This window comes from Taudactylus pleione, unplaced genomic scaffold (assembly GCF_031769625.1).
Source record: "Taudactylus pleione unplaced genomic scaffold, aTauple2 ptg000113l, whole genome shotgun sequence".
In the NCBI taxonomy this organism is placed as follows: Eukaryota; Metazoa; Chordata; class Amphibia; order Anura; family Myobatrachidae; genus Taudactylus; species Taudactylus pleione.
Window position 1 is genome coordinate 6,815,588 of NW_028284515.1, and position 24,217 is coordinate 6,839,804.

Below are 24,217 nucleotides of genomic sequence, written 5' to 3' on the forward strand. Positions count from 1 at the left end.
GGAAATACAGGAGATAAAATTAGTAGGGGGTCCCCTGTATTTTCCATAACCAGCACCGGACTCTTTTTAGCGTGAGTGTAATGCCACAGCCGGGGAACCCTTTCACCGGATCCCTCGGGAGATGGGGACCCCCAATAAAAGGTGTTCCCCCTCTCCAGAGCACCACAGGCCTGGGCTGTGGGTGCCAGGTTGATTGTGTATAAAAATTAGATTAATAATATTGTCTTTTACTGGAGAACTAAAAGGTCCCAGCAAGCCTCCCCTGCATGCTGGTACTTGGAAAACCACAATTACCAGCATGTAGGACATTAAGGGCCTGCTGGTATCTTTAGTTCACCTGCAAATGAAATATTAAAATAAAGACAAGACACACACCGTGAAAGTATAATTTTATTTAAACATACATGCACACTCAATCCCTGTAGCCCTTCACGTCCACTTGTCCAGTAGCATCCATAACACCTGTAAAAAAAAAAAAAAATCCATACTCACCTATTCCAGTAGGTATCCAAGGGGTTAAAAACAAAAAAACGGAGTCACGAAACCAAGGAGGAAGAGTATGTGTTTATTCATATACTTCCTTTGCACAAATGACCGAGACCCGTGTGACTCCTGTCCTTACAGGAGCCGGCAGCCAATCAGCGGACGCCTCAGCAGTCGGCCTGTCTGTCAAACTTTCCCCCATAGACCTCAATGGTGGGAAAGCGCCATTGAAGTCTATGGTGGGAACCGGTACATTGTGTCCTATGATGGAAACCGCAGGGTTCACCTCTATCAACCTTGTGGTTTCCCCTGTATTTTAAGAACCAGGACAGGCTCAAAGAGCCCCGAGCTGGTTTTAGGGGGTGCCCCATTTTAATTTTTTTTTAATTTGTACATTTTATACACAAAGAAGCATGCACGGATCTATGCATGTTTCTGCGTAACTCGAACCTGCTCAGGCTGGACTGAGCATTACAAGATTTCAGCCGGTAATAGTGTGCGCGTTAAACACTTGCACTATATTACATTGCCCGAGTTGTATCCTCACAATGGCAAAACATCTGGATCCAAGTTTTGCCATTGCGAGTTTGCATGTTCTCGCACCGTTACATAGGGCGAGCTCTAAATATGTGTATAGCTCTATGCTCGCACATTTTCCAAATGCAGACCATATTCTATTTTGCCCTTGGAACCAAATGAAAAAAAAAAAAAAGTCACTTGAAAAAAATATGTGATTGCTGAAATAAGTGATTACTTCCGCAGAGTCCAGATCACCAAAACGGCAAAAAACAAATTTGAGTATAATGAAAATGAAGATGCAGTATTAGAAACCCAAAGACTAAATAGAAAAAGTTACAGATTAGGCTGTGTATAGCCACGTCTTAGGCACTAGTCCACTCATAGCCGCTGGGAAAATGGCTAAACGCTTGATATCTAATGCACATTTTAGAAGCGTTTATAACGTAGGCCATTTCCACAACAACATTCTAAATTTTAAATAGCACTTTCTTGGGTGGCAGAAAAGCGCCTTAACAGAGTAAGCCAAAGAGGGATCATCAGCTAATTTACTGACATGTACATGCCCTTCTGCATCTTAAATCAAACACCCTGCTTAATCTTCATAGCCGTCTTTGTGGTTTTGCACCATACATTGATATTACTATCCAGCAGTGCTTACTTTTGTTGCCTTGGGATATACATATGTCTCTTGTGCTTTATGTACAGTAGCAGCTTCTCAAACAAATTGTTGCTTTGATGCTCAATCTATATATCCAGTTACTATATAAGAGGACTAAACGCTGGCCGGCTGTTCACCTTGTCTGTGCTATGGTGGATTGCGGGTAAAAACCAAGAAGACACAGAAAAAGGTCTTGCTCCTCATCCTGTAATCCAGGGCATGCAAGTTACTGGGGAACTTGTCGTGCCTTATAATTGTCAGACCCCAGGTAAGCCAACTTTTGGGATGGGGTATGACTTATATTATCCTTATCTTTTAAATATATTACTAAATATTAAAAAGCAAAACTAAAATTATAAGTATTATAAAACATACACACACACACATATAAACAAACAGATGATTGAGACACCTGCTGAATTCCTAACTAGAACTATTCCATTTCTTTACATGGAATGTGCAGGATCGAGAAGACAGGAGACAGGTCTGCAGCTCCACCATCTGGTTTTGTTCTGACACTACATGAAGCATCACGCCAACTCCAGTACAGCTATAGCCATGAAAGTTTTGAACATCTGGCTAACAATGTATTTGTCAGAGAGTAAATTTAATCTGTTTTCTTAAAGATCTTTCATATTCAAACTTCAATCAGCCAACCAAAAAAAGACAGACTTTTAAACACCACACTTGCATAAAGTAACAAGGTTTAAAACTGAGGGAACAAGATTCTCTGTGCTTATAACACTTACAGCAAGCCAATACCAGCAGTTCTAACTAATCCAGTTAGCAATGTTTTAATATGTACTCTGCAAAAACTGAATATCACAGTAACATGCAACTGATGATAATATAGAAAAATTATAATGAAATTAAATTCACAAGTGGCATAAATATATGCAAAACTTCCAGCAGACTGGCAACAGTGCATCAAATTAGGATAATCTGATTCAGATTAGTGTCTGATTAAGGTTGAGTGTCTGATTCAGACACTAATTCAGATGACCTCACAAACAGAACGCCAGACATTGCATCGTATGGGCTACAGAAGCAGGAGGCCTGCCCATACGCCATTGCTATCTGCTACAAATGGTGAAACGCTTACAGCTTGCTCAGGAGCATAGGAACTGGACAGTAAATGATTGGAAAGGGCCTTGTGGTCTGACCAATCACGTTTTCAATTACACAATGCAGATGGTAGATTGAGGTTAAGGAGACAAAAGCACGAAAGCATGGATCCTTCTGGCAGTGGAGTCACCAGGGGGGGTGCGGGCCGCACCGGGTGACAGTAAAATACCAGAGCTGCTCTGATATTTGGGCATCACCCCTTCAGATGGTGTCACAGAGCAGTGTGCACCGGTGATGGATGACACGCACCTGTACACGTCATCCATTACACACCTCCCTGTGGCCGGACAGGCTGGGGGCTGCCCAGCAACTCCCCAAGTGCTGGGCAATGACTGACACACACACACACACACACACACACACACGTTGAGTCTCCCATATCCAAATATTCCGAAATACGGAATAATTTTGGCATGACTTAGATAATGAAACCTTTGATTTTTGATGGTTCAATGTACACAAACTCTGTCTAAAGCACAAATTATTAAAAATATTGTATAAAATTACCTTCAGGCTCTGTGTATAAGGTGTAAATGAAACATAATTTCATTTCTGTACACAAACTTTGTTTGAGCCACAAAATTATTGAAAATATTGTATAAAATTACCTGCAGGCTGCGTGTATAAGGTGTACTGTATATAACACATAAATGCATTCTGTGTGTATATTGGGGCCCCATTCCCAAGATATTTCATTATGATATGCAAATATTCTAAAATACAGAATATTCCATTATCCAAAATGCCCCTGGTCTCAAGCCTTTTGGATATGGGAGACTCAACCTGTATGTATATGCGTGAATATATATATATATATATATATATATATTTTTTTTTTTTTTTACACAGTCCAAGATAACCGCACTCCACAAATTAGTCATGAAGGTGGGGTGCACAATTTAGGGACACAAGTCCATAGATATAAACAAAGTAGAATCGGCACTCACCCGGTTTAGAAAAAAAATCACCGTTTAATTACCACTCATAGGCAGAAAATAAATGCATAGTCGACGTTTTGGTTCTAAACGGACCATCCTCAGGACAAAGCAGCAGGCATAAGCCAAACAAAGTGGACACCATCACCACGGAAGTGGCGGTGGGACGCAAGCCACTTCCGGATTCAGGACCTCATTCAGAGTCGGTCGTTGCGGCCGCACGGTCGTAAGGGAAAAGGGGCCGGATATGCAAATGATGCACTCGCAAGTTGCGTCCTTAAGATCGGATCGTTAGCTGGCGACCAAGGGGAGGATGCGGCCGTAAGACAAAAAATACGCCCCCTTCTCGTACGCATTACATGTCATCTCCGGCCATATGAGGATTAATCGAGACCATCGGAACTGGTCGTAGAGCTTAAGGTTGACCATACCCTCTCTTAAGCACTACGATCAGGTCAGTGTACAAACCACCCATGTCACGTGTGCCATGACACTACTTTGTTAATTATGCACTCCCATAAAACGCTGTTCGCATAATTAGGCACGCCTGCGTTCGGATCTCCACTCCCCCGTTTTCTAGCACCTTCCCCTGTTACCACCCACAAACGCCTCATTCTGTCACTCAAACTACCGACCTGGCTGTGTTCAAGGAGAGAGAAATTTCTGATCGTAGCAGCTAGTTTGCGCACGTGCATTGCGAACTTTACACATGCGCAGTTTAGCAAACATCGGTGGCGTACGACCGCAACGACCGACTCTGAATGAGGTCCTCACTGCTTCATTGATCTACAGGTATTTATTTGCTGTGTTTATTTTGTGTGATCCCCTTTGCTGATTATTTATTGTTTTGCTCGTATGAGTACTATTTTTGTTGTTAATTGCTATCAGATCTTGTTTAACCCAGAGGGCTGTACGACCAGGGGGCAGATCTGGTGGGTATTGGGGTGGGTATATATGTGGGTATTTATTGGGGTGGGTATATATTTCAGCTTCTGTGGTGATGGTGTTCACTTTTCATTCGGCTGTTGTTTGGCTTATTCCTGCTGCTTTGTCTTGAGGATGGTCCGTTTAGGACCGAAAGGTCGACTATGCACTTTATTCCCTGCCTATGAGTGGTAATTAAACGGTGATTTTTTTTTCTAAGCAAGGTGAGTGCAGATTCTAAAAAAAAAAAAAATAATATTTGTTAGGTACCCTAACCATCCCTTTCAGCACCCTATACCTAACCTCCCCTCCAGTGCCTAACACCAACCCTCCCCGTTAGGTCACTACTTACCGCCAGGACGCCACCACTGGGATTATGACTACATCCAATATGGCTGAAGTAACTGACATTGCCTGGGTTTAAATCTTCAAGTTATTAAATTTTATTATGTGAGGTCATCCAAATCCATCCAGCGGAAAGGCCCAGAACAGGCTCCCTGGGTCAAAGTCATTCCCGGCGCACTCCGCTGTGACGTCCGCCTGGTACTCCAAACAGTCCATGCAGTCCAGAACATCCCAAACCAGCTCAATGAGGTTTAAGTTTGGAGACTGTGCTGGCCATGACATGATTTGAAGCCAACCATCATGTTCTTTTCACTGAGGTAATTCTGACATAGCCTGGAGGTATGTTTTGGGTCTTTATCTTACTGTAGGATGAACCCTTGACCAACTAGGTGTAAACTAGAGATGATTGCATGGCCGTACAGTAGCCCTATTGTTTCAGGGTGCCCTTTTGGTTCAGGGTGCCAGTCACTCATTGTAAGTTGTCAACTCAAGATCCAGTAAAAGATTTCCAGACCATCACGCTTAATCCTCCATGTCTGACAGAGGGTATCTCAGGGGTTTGTGTTTATTTACTAAGCAACAGCTTGTAAAGGTATGAGGTAAAAACTCCGACAGTCGGGATGGATTCCCAAGACCTGTCAGAATCCCGGCTCTGGGCTTAGGGAGAGAGAGAGGGTTAGAGAGTTAGGCACTAAGGGGGGGGGGGGGGGAAGGTTAGGTAACTGACCGACAAGTGTCAGGATCCTAACCCTGTCGGGATTGCGAGCGCTGGCATCCCGTACCCAACCCCTTGTAAAAGCCGCCTCTTACCAGCGCATTTAAGCCCAATTTTTAACAAAGCAATGCTTATAATAGCAAAGCATGGAGTGTTTTGTTTTTGGTAGACAGCATAAAAAATAAAAAAAAGTATTTTTTTTTTTCCAAAATTCTTTTGTTAGCTACTTATGGATGCTGAAGATGTACACTTTAATAATTGGATTGCTTGGTGTATGTTTTGTCCCATAATAAAATGCATTCGTAAAAAATTGTGTTTGTTTTCCACTATTAGGTTTTTCTATTTATTTATTGTACTTATTTTAAAACACAGGTGCTTTGTTTAAGTTTGTTTTAGTTTTGTATTTTTTAATACTACTGTATGCCAGGGAACGTAAATACATGTTCAGATGCAAGCTGTGTAGTGACAGCAATGATCTGGGCCTTACCATGTGGCATAAGGATTGCATGTTAAAGAGCTGACAATTAAAAAAAATAATAATAATTTACACTGAAATAATAAAATATTTTTTTGGGAGACCTAAATCGCTGTATTAAATAGAAATTTAGGACAATAATTTCCTTTTTTTATTATTTTAAATAAAGGTACTTATTAGTGCTGCCTAGCAAAGACCTGTGGCAGAGAAAGCCAGCTGGCCACACAGCTAAAGATTTTCTGTCCAACCAGCCAACTAGTTGATTGGTTGGAATGAAAATCTGGTAAGGTATGGGAGTAACTAATGATCAGCAATTTGCTCCCAAATGTCAGACAAGTTTGAACAAATTGTTTATATCAGTGGTTCTCAAACTCGGTCCTCAGGACCCCACACAGGTCATATTTTCCAGGTCACCCAGCAGGAGCACAGGTGTATTTATAACTCACTGACACATTTTAAAAGTTCCACAGGTGGAGTTAATTATTTCACTTGTGATTATGTGAGGAGATCTGGAAAACATGCACTGTTTGGGGTCCTGAGGACCGAGTTTGAGAACCTGTGGTTTAGATCAAACATTTAACAAAACAGTTTTTGTCCATTTTCCGGCGTTTGGGAGCAAATTGCTGATTGTCATTTACTCCCATACCTTACCAGATTTTCATTCCAACAAATCAACTAGTTGGCTGGTTGGACAGATAATCTTTAGATGTGTGGCCAGCTTTACTCATAGCACTTTTATACCTAAATTCCGGGTCTGACCTGGAGGTCGAAACAGGGGGCCTGATTCAGACCCGCTCGCAAGCTGGTCGATGTTGGCCCAGTGCGCATGACGGAGCCAAAGGGGGCGTGTTGTCGGTGGTGAGTGACAGCACGCCCCCTTTGGTGGGTGTGCCGAGGGCGTGGCTGCCCAGACGGAGGCGTTCCCATGGGAACGCCTACCGTCTGGGGCTGGCCTCACTGACATCACAAGTGATGTCAGTGGGAGTGCTCTCGGCTGATAGTGCTGAAAGCACTCCAGGGTTTGCGGCAACGAGAACCTACCACAAGGGTCTCGTCGCAAGCCTGATGGTCGCGATGGTCTTGACCATCGCGACCATCTTCCTGGCCGCTCGCTATAGCTGTGGGTGGTCACCCACAGCTATACGAGCGGCCAGGAGGCCGCTCTAAAAATTAAGAAGGACGGCCCTGAATCAAGGCCAGGGTTCCATAACAGATCAGACCTGGAATTTAGCCAGCGCCGACCCAGGATATTCCCGAGTCGGCGCCGTTCACACCGGAGCTAGGTCTGCAGTGACCTGGCTCTTCCAGCGTGGAAGTGGACGCTTGGAGATGCCATCAAGGCGGCGCACTCCAGGTCGTCACCCGGATTGCGCCGTTTACACTGCAGGTTTTCATGGGTCATTCCAGTGTTAAACCCTGCAAGTTACCTGGGTTGGATTGCCGAGTCACTCGACCCGAAAATCCAACCCTGTCCCCTTTTACAAGGAGCTACCCGGGTTAGCCCTGCAATAACCCAGGTTTTAGCTCTGGTGTAAATGGGGTATTAAAGGAGAGTGCTAGATTTCGCCTTCTAATAAACAAGTTCTATTCCCGTTCTACACAGTGCTTCCTCCGTAGCCTCCATGCTGGGGCCCACAGAAAAAATTGTTTCTCATCTTAAATTGGTAGTGATAATAATCCAACAGGAGGTATGAGACTCCTATTGAGAACATTTATAAATGTAATTTTGGCAGATGTGACTAATGAGATGCAGTCGTCACGGCGAAACCACCTAATTGCAAGATGATATCAGAAGTGGTCATAGGCTGTCACGGCTGAGATCGCCTGTGTAGATGAGTCTTTAATCAATACTTTTCTCATTTTCACTGAGCCACCTGTGCTGAAAATCTGGCCCATTAATAGCTGCCAAGAAGTGAATCATCACTTATGCTTCAGAAATGATTGTATTCCATGCAATTTTAGCATATGAAAAAATATGAGATATGGTAAGAACTTACCCTTGTTATCTCTATTTCTACGAAGTCCATAGGGTTCCACAGGATACCTTGGGGGGGGTATAGGTGTGACGTCAGTCGCTGGGCACCATAGAGTTAAGCTTTTCAGCCTCCCAGGATGCACTAGGGTCCCCCTCCTATACCCCGCCCCCGAGCCAAGGCACCTCAGTTAGTTATCAAGCCATAGGCCGGAGGAGGAGAAGGAAGAGAGAGAAAAAAGATCTGGACACATACAAGAATCACATTCTCACCAGAGGGAGACGGAAAACCGGTGACCAGAGCAAAGCCCATCTGCAGCACAGGTGCGACAGGGCGGGAGTCCTGTGGAACCCTATGGACTTCGTAGAAATAGAGATAACAAGGGTAAGTTCTTACCATATCTCATATTTTCTACTTCAGGGTCCATAGGGTATCCACAGGATACCTTGGGGATGTCCCAAAGCAGTATCCTTTAAGGGTGGGGACGCTCCTGTGCAGAAAGGAGAATCCGCCGCCCGAAGGAAGCATCCTGAGAGGCGAAGGTGTCAAACCTGTAATACCTCACGAAGGTATGGACAGAGGACCACGTAGCAGCCTTGCAGATCTGAACTGCCGAGGCACCACGTTGAGCTGCCCACGAAGGACCCACAGACCTAGTGGAATGAGCCTTCAGAGAAGGAGGGACCGGTAGGCCTTCATGAAGATAAGCTTCAGAAATAGCCATACGGATCCAGGCTGCCAAAGTTTGCTTTGAAGCAGGCCAACCCTTTTTACGGAAGCCATAGAGGACAAACAAAGCGTCCGACTTCCTAAACGAAGAAGTGCGGTCAACATAAGTCCTAAAGGCCCGCACAACATCCAAAGAGGCCTCACCCACGGAAAGACCCGGTGAGTTAAAGGCCGGAACAACTATTTCCTCGTTAACATGAAACTGGGAAACAACTTTGGGAAGAAACTCGGGCCGAGTGCGGAGCACTGCCCTGTTCCCATGAAAAACCAAGAAAGGGGGTCTACAAGAAAGAGCCCCTAACTCAGAAACACGTCTGGCCGAAGCAATGGCCAGAAGGAAAACAGTCTTAGCTGTTAGCCATTTAAGATCCACTGAGCCCAGTGGTTCAAACGGCGGTCCTTGGAGAGCCCTCAGGACCACAGCCAAATCCCAAGGCGCCACAGGTGGAACAAAGGGCGGCTGAATGCGGAGAACACCCTGCATAAAGGTGCGCACATCCGGGATTGTAGCAATCCTACGGTGAAACCAGACAGATAGGGCCGAAACCTGTACCTTCATAGAAGCAAGGCGAAGCCCATGATCTAGTCCCGCTTGCAGGAAGGCGAGAATCCGAGACAGACGAAACTCCCGCGGTGCATAACCTCTCGGTCAACACCACTGGAAGAACGTATGCCACACGTGATGGTATATCCTTGCGGAAGACGGTTTCCGAGCTCGTAACATGGTACGCACCACAGAGCTGGAAAACCCCCGGGACCTCAGCATGGCCGTCTCAACAGCCACGCCGTCAAAGACAGCAGAGTCAGGTCCGGGTGAAGGCAAGGACCCTGAGACAGAAGGTCCGGTCGTAGCGGCAACCGCAGAGGACTGTCCACGGACAGACCCTGAAGGTCTGAGAACCAGTGCCGTCTGGGCCACGCGGGAGCTATCAACAGGAGCGTCCCTCCTTCCTGTTTGAATTTCCGGATTACCCGTTGAAGAAGGGAGACCGGAGGGAACAGGTATGCGAACCGGAACGTCCACCGGATGGACAGAGCATCCACCAGAGACGCCCCTTCGTCTCTTGTGCGAGACCCGTACACCGGCAACTTGTTGTTGTGCCGGGACGCCATGAGGTCGATTTCTGGAAGACCCCACCTGTCCACCAGTAGTTGAAAAACGTCCGGGTGCAGGGACCATTCCCCCGGATGAACGTCCTGGCGACTTAGAAAGTCCGCCTCCCAATTTAGCACTCCCGGGATGAAGACCGCTGATATGGCCGGAAGATTGCGCACCGCCCAAACCAGGATCAGAGAGACCTCTACGAGAGCCGCCCGACTGCGAGTTCCTCCTTGCCTGTTTATGTAGGCCACGGTGGTAGCGTTGTCCGACTGGACCTGCACCGGGCGACCCTGGAGAAACCGCTGTGCCTGCTGGAGAGCATTGAAGACCGCACGGAGTTCCAAGATATTTATTGGAAGCTCCGCTTCTGTCGCCGTCCACCTGCCCTGGAACAAGTGTGGACCCGAAACTGCTCCCCAGCCCCGAAGACTGGCGTCCGTTGTCAACAGGACCCAATTTGGAACCCAGAACGGACGGCCCTTGTTGAGGTGGGTCGTCTGTAACCACCACGCAAGGGACAGGCGAACCTCCTGGGTGAGCACAATCGTCTGGGACTTCAGAGACTGAGGCAGCCCGTTCCACTTGGACAGGATCAGGTGCTGCAGAGGTCTGGAGTGAAACTGGGCGTATTCCACCATGTCGAACACCGACACCATGGAGCCCAGTAACCTCATCGCCGAGTGTAAGGACACCCGGCGGCTGTGCAGGCAACTGCGCACCCTTGACTGTAAAGCAGAGATCTTGTCCTCCGTCACGAAGATCCTTTGCTGTCCCGAGTCCAATAAGGCTCCAAGATGCAGAATCCTCCTAGACGGGATTAGAGTGGACTTCTGCCAGTTGATTAGCCAGCCGTGCCGTTGCAGCAGTGCAATGGTCAGGTCCAAGTGGCGTAACAGGAGCTCTGGAGATCCTGCCACCAATAACAGGTCGTCCAAATACGGCAACATGCGGACTCCCTGCAGCCGCAGAGAAGCCGCCATGACCGCCATCACCTTGGTGAAAACACGTGGTGCTGTTGCCAGGCCAAAAGGTAACGCCCGAAACTGGAAGTGGTCGCTGCGGATTGCAAACCTGAGGAACTGTTGATGGCGCAAAAGAATAGGGACATGCAGGTAAGCGTCCTGTATGTCCAATGACACCATGTAGTCCCCAGGTTCCAGCGCCAGAATGATGGACCGTAGGGTCTCCATCCGAAACTTCGGGACCCGCAAAGACTTGTTGAGTGCTTTGAGGTTGAGAATCGGACGATATGACCCATTGGGTTTCTGTACCAAAAATAGATTTGAATAGAAACCCTGGCCCCTCTGGGAGAATGGAACAGGCACTATAACTCCAGCCTGGAGCATAGTGTGCAATACCTTCCGCAGCTCCGTAGCCTTGTTCCGGTCTGATGGTAGACCCGTGGTGAAGAAGCGAGCCGGGGGTCTGTGCCGGAAGGAGAGGGCGTATCCGTGGGAAACCACCTCCAGAACCCAAGTGTCTGTCGTAGTGGTCGACCAACACTGGGCGAACTGTAGCAGGCGGCCTCCCACCCTGGGATCCCCCAAAGGGAGGCCCGGACCGTCAGGCCGCAGGCTTGTCATCTGGCTTGGGGGCCGGACGTCTGGTACTCCATGCCTGCTTCCGGGGCTTGACCGATTTCTTAGGGCCAGCCTGTCGAGGAAACGACTGTGGTTTGGGCCTGCCCTGGGCCCTAGATGACCGAAAGGACGATGGTCCCGAACCAGAAGGAGCAGCGGCCGACGGGAGACAAGCAGATTTGGCTGCCGCCAGCGTGGCCACAATCTTATCCAGATCCGGACCGAAGAGAACTTCTCCGGTAAACGGCAACGCTTCCAGACCTTTCTTGGAATCTGCGTCCGCCTTCCAGGATCGCAGCCACAAGGTGCGACGAGCAGCTACCGCTGCTGAAGAAATTCTAGACACCAGAGTACTAATGTCTAGAGCCGCCTCGTTGATGTAGGTGGCCGAATCACAGAGATTGCCAATCAACTCCGCCTGTTCGGCCGGACAGTCGGATTCAAAAGAAGCCTCTAATGAATCCGCCCAGCGCTCCATCGCTCTGGCAACCCAGCAAATGGCCATAGCCGGCCGTGCTGCCCCCCCTGCAAGGGAATAAGCGGACTTCAGGCAGATTTCTACCTTGCGGTCCGTAGCATCCTTAAGGGAGGACATGGATGGCATCGGCAATGTGGCACTACGGACAAGACGGGTCACGTGAGAATCCACCTGTGGAGGGGATTCCCACTTAGCAAAATAATTATCCGCGAACGGATAAGCCACCGCCAGGCGTTTCTGCGGCTGGTATCTTTTGCCAGGTTGTTTCCACGCCTCCTCTAAATGGTCCACCAACTGTCCCGAAAGAGGAAAGACTGTGGCATCGCCCTTCACATCTTTGAAAAAGGCATACTTAGATTTAGCCGCTGGGGGAACTTCGTCCTCAATCACCAAGGCTGTGCGGACCGCCCGAATAAGTCCAGGAATATATACTTTGGACTTAGCATCAGCGTCCTTAGTATGGAGAGGTTCCTGATCGTAAGGATCCAGAATCTCCCCATCATCAGACGTCCCTTCGTCATCCTCATAAGGAGCGGACAGAGACGCCACCGGCCTTTTATGAGGCCGCATCACAGACTCCCCTTGCAACACATCCGACAAGTGCTGTACAGAACTCGTCAGGGAGTTAACACACGCTGGCTCCTGAGAACCCGGGAGCGGGGAAATAGGGAGACTGTGGGGTACCACCAATTGTCATGGGAACCCCTGCATGGGTGACGACACCACAGACTGCTGGGACAAACCCATCGGAGTAAACGCGGGCTGCGGAGCTAACTGGCCCACTAAAGCGGTTAACGCCTGAGCGAAACAAGCCCAGGGCGGCTCCTGTACCGGTGCTGTAACCGTAATAGGCCGCGCCATGGACAAACACTGCCGGCAAAGGCCCTCCGCGCTACCCTCCCCCTCCGCTAACGGTACTTTGCACGTGGTACACTGTAGCCGGAGGGGAAAATCACTTTCAGACATGATGGCACCACGTATGTGACCTCTCTCACCAATTAAGTATTAAATAGGCGAGAGACCACCCTGCAGCACCGCACCGCAAGGGCTTTAGCAGAAAGAACAGGGACAGTAATAAAGCTGACAGTTTAGAGAAGAAAAGTTACAGGCAGCGCTAGCACAGTCACATACAATGCAGAGAAATAACAATTCCTGCACTAACAGCGCTGATCACTCAACTACACAGACACAGGGCCTGGTAGGACACAGCGCTGCATACACAGACCTGAGCCACAGCGGAGGAGAGGTATGCGGGGGGACCCAGACCACGATGCTTCCGTCCAGCGCTTCCAGCAGCGTTCACCATGCGTTCTGGAGAAGATGGCCGCCGAGGAGCAGAGAGGAGGCTGGCCTGGGGGAGGAGCGCTGCCACAGGACCAGTCGGCAGCATGCAGAGAGGGCTGTGTGCAGCGGGGGAGGCGCCGGCTGTGAGACAGGGAAGGCGCGCTCCCCTGGCATGCATTTAACCCCTGGGACGCCGCAGCGCTACCGCTCTGCTGCGGTCCGCTGTCCCAGGGGGTAGTGGAAAGCGCAGGTTGGTCGCCTGGCTCCACGCTGCAGCCAGTCCCCAGGGAGCCCCCTGCCTGGGGACTTAGGACCATGTGACCAGCGGGGACCCACCGTGGGACCCCGCTGCTTACCTTTGTCCCCCTTGGATCCGGCCATGGTCCGGAACATCTGGGGTCACCGCTAGCTGTGACCCCAGATGCTCACCAGCATCCCCGGATCGGTACCGGCGTTCTGGTACCGGCGGGGGTGTAGGGAAGACAGCATGGACGTCAGGACTGACTGTCCATGCTGTACATCCAGATGTGCAGCCACAGCTGCACTGAAGAAAGCTTCAGGGGCTCTTCTAGCCCCCACTCCGACAGGTGCACCCGACGCCGGTCGGGCACCAAACTAAACTGAGGTGCCTTGGCTCGGGGGCGGGGTATAAGAGGGGGACCCTAGTGCATCCTGGGAGGCTGAAAAGCTTAACTCTATGGTGCCCAGCGACTGACGTCACACCTATACCCCAAGGTATCCTGTGGATACCCTATGGACCCTGAAGTAGAAATAGGACTATTCACAATATAGTAGAACCATATAATTATACCTAGTCACACTCATCCTCCCCATGTAACTGCTCAGTCAGTGACAGTATCATATGCGGCAGAGACGGCATCATATGCGGAGACAGTGCTGTCCTAAGCAAGTAGCAACGTACCCGAGGAGCTTATATGTGCAAACGAGAGGGCGAGTGAGCAAAGCAAACGCTTTCAGCAATTTTGCAGACAGTATGGTAGATATTAGATATCGGGTACTGAAACCCTGCTTGGGGTATTAATGCATTACACAGACATTTATGTATAGAGAACGAGCCACCAATGACCCTGTGATAAGAAAGATGCCACTCATAAAAAGGAGTCAATAGGGTCTGACAACAGTGGACTCATTCTGAGTCGCCCCTCTGCATCTTTATGCAAATGCCGATACAAACTCCTTCCCCTAGTGCCCAGCTGTCCTGCTCAATGTGTAAGGACTGAGACATCCACTTTTAGGGGTATATTTACTAAAGATCAGGTTTTTTCTACTTATTTATCTAGCACCTTCTAGAAGATAATAACTATAATCTGTCTGGTTGCTATGGGCAACATCTCCACTTCTAAAAACCCACACTTTAGTAAATTTACCCCTTAGTACATATAATACCAATGACACTGAGGGGTTTATTTATTAAACACATTGCAACAGCCCTATGGCAGGTACAGCGTCTCCTTCTGACTATGGCCTCCTATGCCTGCGGCTGTGCGCCTGGAAACGTAACCGCTTCCATTAACATATCAGAGAGACTCCTATAAAAACGCCCACTGACGGCCTGTTCTTGGTTGCACTACTAGCCACTGCCCAGGGACACCTGTCACTTTTCCTCCACATTTCTGAGATGGTCTGGATAAATTCCACCAGCACCTTTGTGCGCACACTCTCTGTAATGCGTGCGCTATAGGGGTTTACGCATGCGCAGTTGTAAATAAATCGCTCAACTATGTGAATATCTGCATTTTCTTGCGAATCAGAATCAGGGCCAATGTGCAGAGGTAAAGATGGGCTACAGCCAGTGAGCTTGCAGATTATTACGCCGGTGGTATAAACGTGCTGCAATCTAATCACAGATGGGGTATTTTGTAGCTCTTAACCAATTTACACTAGTTTAATGCAACGGCATTGGAAATGCTCTGCATCAATTGTGTTTTTTTTATTTTTTTTTAGTGTGGCATTATAATTCCCTGCAATACATATTTCTGCCACCAAACGGCGCTTTAATGGGAATTATGCTACACGTCAGGCTAAAGTACAGAGACAATGTAGTGTTCATTCTAGCACCCTGCAGCGGTCACAGCCCGTGCAGCTCCTCTTTCCTGTCTGGGGTGTTGCTTTCTGCACTGGTGTTTCTGGCACACTCGATTGATGCAACAAACTGCTGAGATACAGACCAGAGTGTGCTTGAAGCACCAGAGCAGAGAGAGCGACACCCCAGGCAGGAAAGAGGAACTGCACGGGTTGTGACAGGTGCAGGGTGCTAGAATGAACACTACCATGTATAGTATGCTTTAAGAATCAAATTATGTCTGCCCCCCAGCTTAAATACAGCATCTGCAACCCGAGTGGAGGTAAGCTTTCGTGTACGTGCAGTAAACTCAATTCCTGAGAACTGCAAATGACAAACAGTACTTCCACCCAAGCCACACATACTGCACTGCTTAATCAATGAAACAAAAAATAACAAAATAGTTAAAAAAATAGACCACATTCACATACTCAACCAGGCCCGGCATGGTTTGGTTTCCGCTATACTAGTGAGACCATATGCATGGTGTCATCTTTATTTAGAGCTGTACGCAACCCCACAGGACTTTTGAGCTTAGGTTAACAAATAAGACTGGGACTTGTCAATAAGATCTCCGTCCACTATATCAGTTAAAAATAAGAAATTGAATATAGCACTCTCTAAAATCATTGTTCAGCACTTTACACAAATAACAAAATTACTTTTCCCTTCATAGTCCAACTAAAGGAAGAAAGAAAAACTTGAAAAGTCCCCAACAAGAAATGTCCTATACACTCAATAGGAACGGTCACCATGAAACAGTCAGGATTCCCAGAGACCGCATCTCCCTCACCTTAACATGTGGCTTATAGTAATAAAACAAGCGCGTCTCCCTTATAAGAGAGCTAGAAGACTTAACACAAATCAATAGGCCGTTATTCAGGCTTTATCCAATAAAAGAAAATTTTTGAAGTTACCCGGAGAGATCTGCAGTCATTTAAAGCAGATGGAAGATTACGATGAAACATTCAGCCTTCTATACTGTATTTTACTTACCCCTCTTTTTAACTTTTGCACGTCGTAACGGATTTGGGTAAATTCCCGTAGTCCGAAGGAGCCGCCTATGACCAACAGCTGAAAATAGAGAGAGAAAATATTGTAGAAAATCCTGGACATGATTAGGACAATACAAAATATTTGTTGTCGAAAAAGCGCAAAACTTGCAATACTGCGCAAATGTCTACAGCTGCGATAAGCACCTTGTACATCTATAGAAATATATGTTTGATTAGTAGCTCTTCTATAAAACCCATATGCATTATAGGTTTAGCGGACCATTACAGAAATAATCCATTTTGGATTGACCACCACTATTAAAAATGGAACCCCTCTATGCATACATCATTTCTGGGTACTTAAACACGGAGTCATCACTTCAAAGAAAGGAGAGAAGTTGTCGGCATAGTGAAAGGGGCAGTTTTATTTGCAGTATCTATGGAGTACACTGTACTTGGCATATATGGTTTCTATCATGAGACGGATTCACTTTTCATGTATGTGACATGGTATGAGCTTGTACACATACACACCAACACAGTCGCACAATCATTTGTCCAATGTTCAGGCTCCTAGCTCATTGCCAAGCTGCGCCTGTCATTGGGATTGATAAAGGAGCAGTGCCTCTCACAGTGCCAAATGCTAGCTACAGCTGAGGCTGGATGAAAGTGCACCAGGATGGGGGCTAAATGGCTTCTCTGCATAGTTCAAGTATCTTTCTCCAATTCTGAACACTGTGGGGTAAATTTACTAAAGTGAGAGTTTTTAGAAGTGAGTTGTAGAAGAGATGTTGCCCATAGCAACCAATCAGATTCTAGCTATTATCTTCTAGAAGGTGCAAGTTAAATGTTAATAGTAGAATCTGATTGGTTGCTATGGGCAACATCTCTTCTAAAACTCCCTTCTAAAAACTCTCACTTTAGTAAATTGACCCATGTGTCTGAGGGGGTCTATTTACTAAGCAATGTTAGGAGACAGAGTGAAAAGTGATAAGGTGCCAGCCAATCAGCTCCCAACTGTCATTTTTCAAACACAACCTGTGAGATGGCAGTTAGGAGCCGATTGGCTGGTACCTTACCTCATTTCACTCTGTCTCCTAACACTGCTAGTAGTAACTAGACCCCTAAGTGCTAGATGTCAGGGATTGTTTATTCTCTATTGAAAGTTATTATTAGCTTTTTTTATGCATTATATGCATGTGTCATAGCTGTGCAGAAGTTACATTTATTTGTCTATATGGGTTTACATTTCAATAATTTTAGATATTCTCTTGGGTACTACATATGAGGAGTAGCATACGAGTGTACTCGGGCAATCTCAGGTACTGCATACGACTTATTGCTGTCAGAACCACAGGGTTTTGTGTTCCCGGATTGGAGTCGGTGAGGATTTGAAATGTAAGAAACTAGGTGGTTTCATGAAGTTCCTACGCAAGGAGTAGGATCGGACACAGGTACAGAGGAGAGGGAATGAGATGTATGGAAAGGGAAATAAAGTAGCTAGCCAGGTATGGAATAAGGGCCTGATTCAGAAAGGATCATACTAGCGATTACGCATGCAGTCTCACTGCGAAGTTATACTAATGATTGCAATCACCTAACATAAGGACGCCCCTTTACCTGACACACATCCGTAATACTTAGCAAGAATGTGAAACCATCGGTAACAGAGTACAATCGCAGCCTCACACACAATTGCATAAGCTCTGACCTTACTCAGAAATTGCTAACCTCATCGCACTCAGTGAAAGCCCAAGATGCGTATGACATTGCAGTGGATAATTTATGCACGCGTTCAAACGCACTGGCAAGCCTCCGTTTCGCCAACAACCCCCTGTCACCACCAGCAAACGGGGGCGACAGGGGGGTCCTGATATAGGCATATACACATGCGCAGAACGCAACAATCAGCCGATTGCGTGCGTAATGGCAGTTGCAATCGGTAATGAATCAGGCCCTAAGTCTCTAGTGCAGAAACTGGACAGCACTCCTGAGGAGGATGTAGAATATTCCACTAAAGGAATTATCCCACTACTTGACTGAATGCCCAATGCAACAGGTTGAAAGAGACACTCAAGATAGTGTGGCTGAGCAGGATTCCGGACTGGGGTCGGCTGAGCAGGATTCCGGATTGGGACAGTGGAAAAAGTTCCCGGACTGGGACCAGCTGAGCAGGATTCCGGATTGGGACCGGCTGCAGAAATGACCGGACTGGGACCGACTGGTGAAACTACCAGACTGGGAGCAGCTGGCTGAGCAGGATTCCACTGAATAGATAGGTACAGGCAACAGAACTGCAGGCACATATAACTGGGTCTGAGTCACAGGAACCAAGTGAAGCTTGGTTAGCAAGACATTGTTCTGGCTATCTGTCAGTGCAAGAGGGAGTCCTTTTAAAGGTAGGGGCGCAACTAGGGGGGCTAAGGGGGCACGTGACGCGCTTCCGGACTTGAGGGGGCGTGGAAGAGGCTGCCGGAAGGCTAGGTTGCTGCTCTCGTGGGTTTAGTGCCGCATTCCGGCCTTGAGAGGCACAGAGACACAGTTGCAGTCTAATGTGGTACCGGTCGCATGTTAATCAGTGCTCGCGGATCAGCAGCGGCTGCCGGTCTGTGAGCTCCAACTGGTTCACGAGCGGCGCCACATTACAATGACGGCAGCACTGACAGTTCCCCAGCGTGTGGCAGCCCCGACCCGCGCCACCCCAAGCTCACCCTCCACAAGGCCCTGGCAGGTAAGAGAAGGGAGATTGGGCCTTACTGTGGCATAATGTGTAAGGGGCCTTACTGTGGCATATTATATATGGGGCATTACTGTGGCATAATGTAAAGGGGCATTACTGTGGCATAATGTGTAAGGGGCATTACTGTGTGGCATAATGTGTTATAAAGGATATTACTGCGTCACAAAACTACATACCCTTTTTCGTCCTCTATGTTGTATTTCTTTTTTGGGGGGGTACCAAATTATGGCCTTGCCCCGGGTGACAAAAATAATAGTTTCGGCTCTGTGAAACCTTAACTGCTATTTGCTACAATGTGGTCAGGTGACTGGAGCTAAGATGGAGGTGCCCATAGTCCGGTGGTGGTGGGCTCACTGCACGCAGGGACGCCAATCAGCGGCGCCTGTGCCAGAGAGGAAGTGGCCAGCACAAGCAGAAGAAGTCGTGAGGAGTTGGGGAGTGCTCTGGAGCTGTCACATGCAGTATAGACTGGTCACAGTCGGGGACCGGGTGGGGACGCGCTGCAGACAGAGCTGCAGCCAGGTTTGTGACAATTGCATGTACAGGACAAAGAGAGAGTGCCTTTATAATAATAAATTTGTTTATACAACATTGCAACAGTTACAATCAAATAGGTTTTATTTGTTTATTTAGTAAAAATATAATTTTTATTATTATTTGTGTCTAGAAAAAAAAATAAAAACCAACATGACTAAATTTATGATGCATTTTATATTTTACCTTTGTTTTAATTGCGCTGTATTGTGGATGTAACACTCAAATGTTATATTCTGACAGAACAGCAATGGCATTCTCCTTTGGAAGCCGCAAGGCAGCATCTGCTTCACCTCACAGCGACTGTCTAACAGTCCCCATACAGTATACTGCAATGTTTTGCCGTATGAGGGTGCTAAAGCAGGAATACGCATGGGGCCAATACACCAGGAGAAGGGAGGCCCGCACTCCCACAAATACATTCAGACTCCTATGCGACTGCCTTGGTGATGCTTTATTCACAGTCATGACTATGAGAAAACAGGCTGACCGCTCTATTTTTAATAACTGTGCCGAAAATGTTATATCTATATAATGAGAGAAAGTGCGTGTGTCTGTTGTACTTTATGCACGTCCAGAGTTTTGTACCTAGCTCCACCAAATTTTGCATGGTGATGTAGTTTGACCAGGACTAGGTTTTTGGCTATATTTGAAGTCTGTCAGGGCCATGGAGTTCTACATGGTGCCCACCAAGTAGGCCGTGGAGTCTCTGATTTGAAATTTTTGTTTAAGCAAGTTCGCTCAGGATGTCTTCCAGTGCCTAAAACTGCACTGATCTGAAGGCTGATATGTACCAGTGGGGGGCAGGCACAGCTCCAACGGAAGAGCAGTGAGTCAGAGGATCAACTGTCACACTGCACCTGCACTGACAGTTACTCATTTCCCCCAAGCACATTTTCATATGCCACGGTCTCCAGTATTGGTCTGCAGAGACTTTTGCTCGGCAAGGCTTCCTGTTCTGCACTGATTTCTGAATGATGGCTGCAGATGTACTTCAAAGTCCATTCCGCAACACAGAGTATCCCAGCTAGTTTATAATTATTATGGTAAACATATGTGCATTGTGGTAATCGTAACATAGCACATAATGGTAAACATACAAATAGCGCACTGTGACAATTGTACATTGTGGTAATAGTACACATAGCGCTTTATGGTAATCGTATACATTGCGCATTGTGGTAAACGTGTACATAGGGTCCGATTCCGCGATTTACGCTAAAGCAATCACAACTGCATTCTCTCACGGATCGCAGTTGCTAAAATATGCTAATACCTTCCAAAGTATAGCTGAGCATAGGAATGCCCACTGCTGCCTTCTCATATCTGTCCGACGACGTGCAACAGCGTAAACATCAGTGACCTCGACGCACATCGGGCAGTCATGCAGCACGTAAGTTAAGACTGACCAGCCACAAACACTCCCCCTCTCCTGACATGCTGAGAGCTCTCTCTCTCTCTGAAGGAGATCGCAAAAGCTAATTTATGCATGCCCATGAAACAGCGTTTAAATGGTCCAACATGTCTGCGATTTTCTAACCACGGGAATTCTTTTGCTGGTGTAATGCTCTATTCAATGCTGATGCTGTCTGTACCAACCTGACAATCCTGAATAAACTACAGCAAGTTGGTTTAGCAAGAAATGCGGATATTCAATTATTACCTTACTTGGCACAATACATAGCGCACTGTGGTAATTGTACGCGCATACATAGCGCATTACAGCAAGTGCATACATAGCGCATTACAGCAAGTGCATACATAGCGCATTACAGCAAGTGCATACATAGCGCATTACAGCAAGTGCATACATAGCGCATTACAGCAAGTGCATACATAGCGCATTACAGCAAGTGCATACATAGCGCATTATAGCAAGTGCATACATAGCGCATTATAGTAAGTGCATACATAGCGCATTATAGTAAGTGCATACATAGCGCATAATAGTAAGTGCATACATAGTGCATTATAGTAAGTGCATACATAGCACATTATAGTAAATGGATTCATAGCGCATTACAGTAACCGTACACGTAGCGCATTACAGTAACCGTATACATAGCGCATTACAGTAACCATATACATAGCGCATTATAGTAACCGTATACATAGCGCATTATAGTAACCGTATACATAGCGCATTATAGTAACCGTATACATAGCGCATTATAGTAACCGTATACATAGCGCATTACAGTAAACGCATACATAGCGCATTACAGTAAACGCATACATAGCGCATTACAGTAGACGAATACATAGCGCATTATAGTAACCGTATACATAGCGCATTATAGTAACCGTATACATAGCGCATTACAGTAACCATATACATAGCATAGCAGCAACATTCTTAAAAACATAAAAGATACAATATAAAAAATAACATGAAGGTTAAATTAACTTATCAGAGATCCAAGTGTACACCTGCCCATACACTGCCTGTCTTATCGGACCTACTACTAGCAAATACCTGGCAGTGAGATGAGAAGGGACATCCTCTACTAAAACATAATATAATAATACGTTTTCTCCCATTACAACTCACCATCATGGGCACTCCATACCGTAAGGTCGTGTTATTTTTAAACGATTGCCATAACGTGCCCAGCATTTTAGAATAACCCCATTCACTTTACGGGGGAAATATATCTGCAGCACACAGTACTTCCGACATCCATGAAACCAGCCTCAGCAGACGGTAGAACTTATTTCCCTTTCACGCAGACTGGCAAGTCCGCACTACAAACTTGTCCCCCGAAAACAGACAACGAAGCTCTTGTAGTTCCCTGTGTGAGCTCGGCGCTGCACGCCCGCTACTGCTTACAGCTGGCTGTGTAATCTGGTATTAGCAGGCGTCCACAGTATCCTATCGTATTCCTATAGTATGCACCCCTGAGTAATAAGAGTTAATAAATCCCAGCCGTGATATATGCTAGCCAAATATTGCATGGATATATGCTAGCCAAATATTGTGTTGTAAGCATCTATCTACAAAAGGATAGCGTTATCCAAGAGACTGTGAAAGTGAAGATAAAAAATGAAATCATATAATTACTGTAGTTTCTGTGCTAGCTGTTATTTCATGATCTCTACAATAAAACCAGTCAGAGCCGTAACTAGACTTTTTGGTGCCCTGTGCCAGAAAGAGCATTGGTGCCCCCTTCATTTTTCAAAGGCACATAATGCACCCAAAAAAGGGGAAGGGCCAGGGAAGATATAGGAGAGGCCAGGAGATGCTGGGGATGAAATAAGAGGAAGCTACAAGCAAGAATGATAATAAACAGAAATTTGACAGGCCCAAACAGCGCCCCCTGACCTGTGGTGCCCTGTGCGATGGCACCGGCCGCACTACCCTAGCTACGGCCCTGAAACCAGTAACTTTACAGCTATTGCCTATCTTTAAAGCTTCAAAATGTAACTGCTTAAATGTAGGCAACAATTTTGATTCCTTTGCAAAAAGATAATGGTACAGAGACACTTGGTACTCACCTAACCTGCTTATGGTACTGTGGCCAGGTAAGTGCCTCCCTGGTCTATAAAGTAGCTGGACTATAGTAGTTGATGATAGAAGTTCTAGGCAGGAGAGTTAAATTATTCCAGCTGTGGCGGTAGAAAAAAGTGGGTCATCAGCCGCTACATTCAGACATCTTGGCCACCCTGATTACCAGCTTCACCCCGTGCGACTTTTGGTTGTGGATTTTTATTTAATTTTGAAGACCTAGGTGTCAGATTTGAAAGACAGCATTAGATATCAGGTGCTGGCAATTCCGCCCGACGTTCCTTTTTGCTACAGAGAATGCTGTCCTATGAATGGAAACTGTTGTTGACTACAATGGAGGACACTTCAAACAATTGCAAGAGACCTGGAGACAAAATGTGTAACATATTTTTTTGGCAAGCATATTGTCTGAAGTACCTGCTGTCCAAAATGTCACATTATAAGCCATACAACTCACCCCAGAGTGCTTTAACTTTAAAGGCCGTCTTCAACTAGATGCGAAAAGTCTAGTTTGGCAAAAAGTGTTCGCCGGTGCAAACTTTTTGCGCATATGTGCAGATTGCGCTATATAATTGCCAGAGTGTTCGCATGTGCGAAAACTCCATAGGCAGAAACCGGCGAAAAGTTTTCACCATCTCAGAGTAGGTGATAAAATGTGCAAAATCTCTATTTTTGGCTAAAAATGTGAGGACTTAGGGCCTGATTCAGAGCCGCTCGCAAAATGCGAGCACTCGCTCTGAATCAGGGCGGCCGCTTTGTTTTAAATGACCCGGCCTCCTGGCCGCTCGCTAAGCTGTGGGTGACCACCCACAGCTTTAGCGAGCGGCCAGGTGATGGTCGCGACCATCGAGCTTGCGACGAGACCCTTGTGGTAGGATCTCGTCTGCCGCAAACCCCAGTGAGCTTCCGGCTCTAATAGAGCTGGAAGCTCACTACTGACATCACTCACTCACTCACTGACATCCAGCCACCTCCCCACCCCACCAACAAAACGGGGCGAGCTGTCGATCAACATCGACAGCCGCCCCGTTTGGA

At 46.8% G+C, this 24,217-nt stretch overlaps 1 protein-coding gene across 2 annotated transcripts in view; it reads right to left on the reverse strand.

Moving 5' to 3' along the window:
• COX16 (cytochrome c oxidase assembly factor COX16) overlaps positions 1-22,425 on the reverse strand; it is a 98,966-nt gene extending 76,541 nt beyond the window's left edge. Inside the window, exons 1-2 of one of the 2 annotated variants that reach the window (XR_015878313.1) lie at positions 22,229-22,425; positions 16,405-16,482 (exon numbers count right to left, since the gene is read on the reverse strand). Coding sequence is in view for 1 of the 2 variants with exons in the window: in XM_088471302.1 (XP_088327428.1) it covers positions 16,405-16,482; positions 22,229-22,294 (144 nt within the window). In the remaining variant the exon portion in view is untranslated. The remainder of the gene's footprint in view (positions 1-16,404; positions 16,483-22,228) is intronic. The other variant, XM_088471302.1, reaches the window with a different exon arrangement.
• Between the last annotated feature and the right edge of the window lie 1,792 nt (positions 22,426-24,217).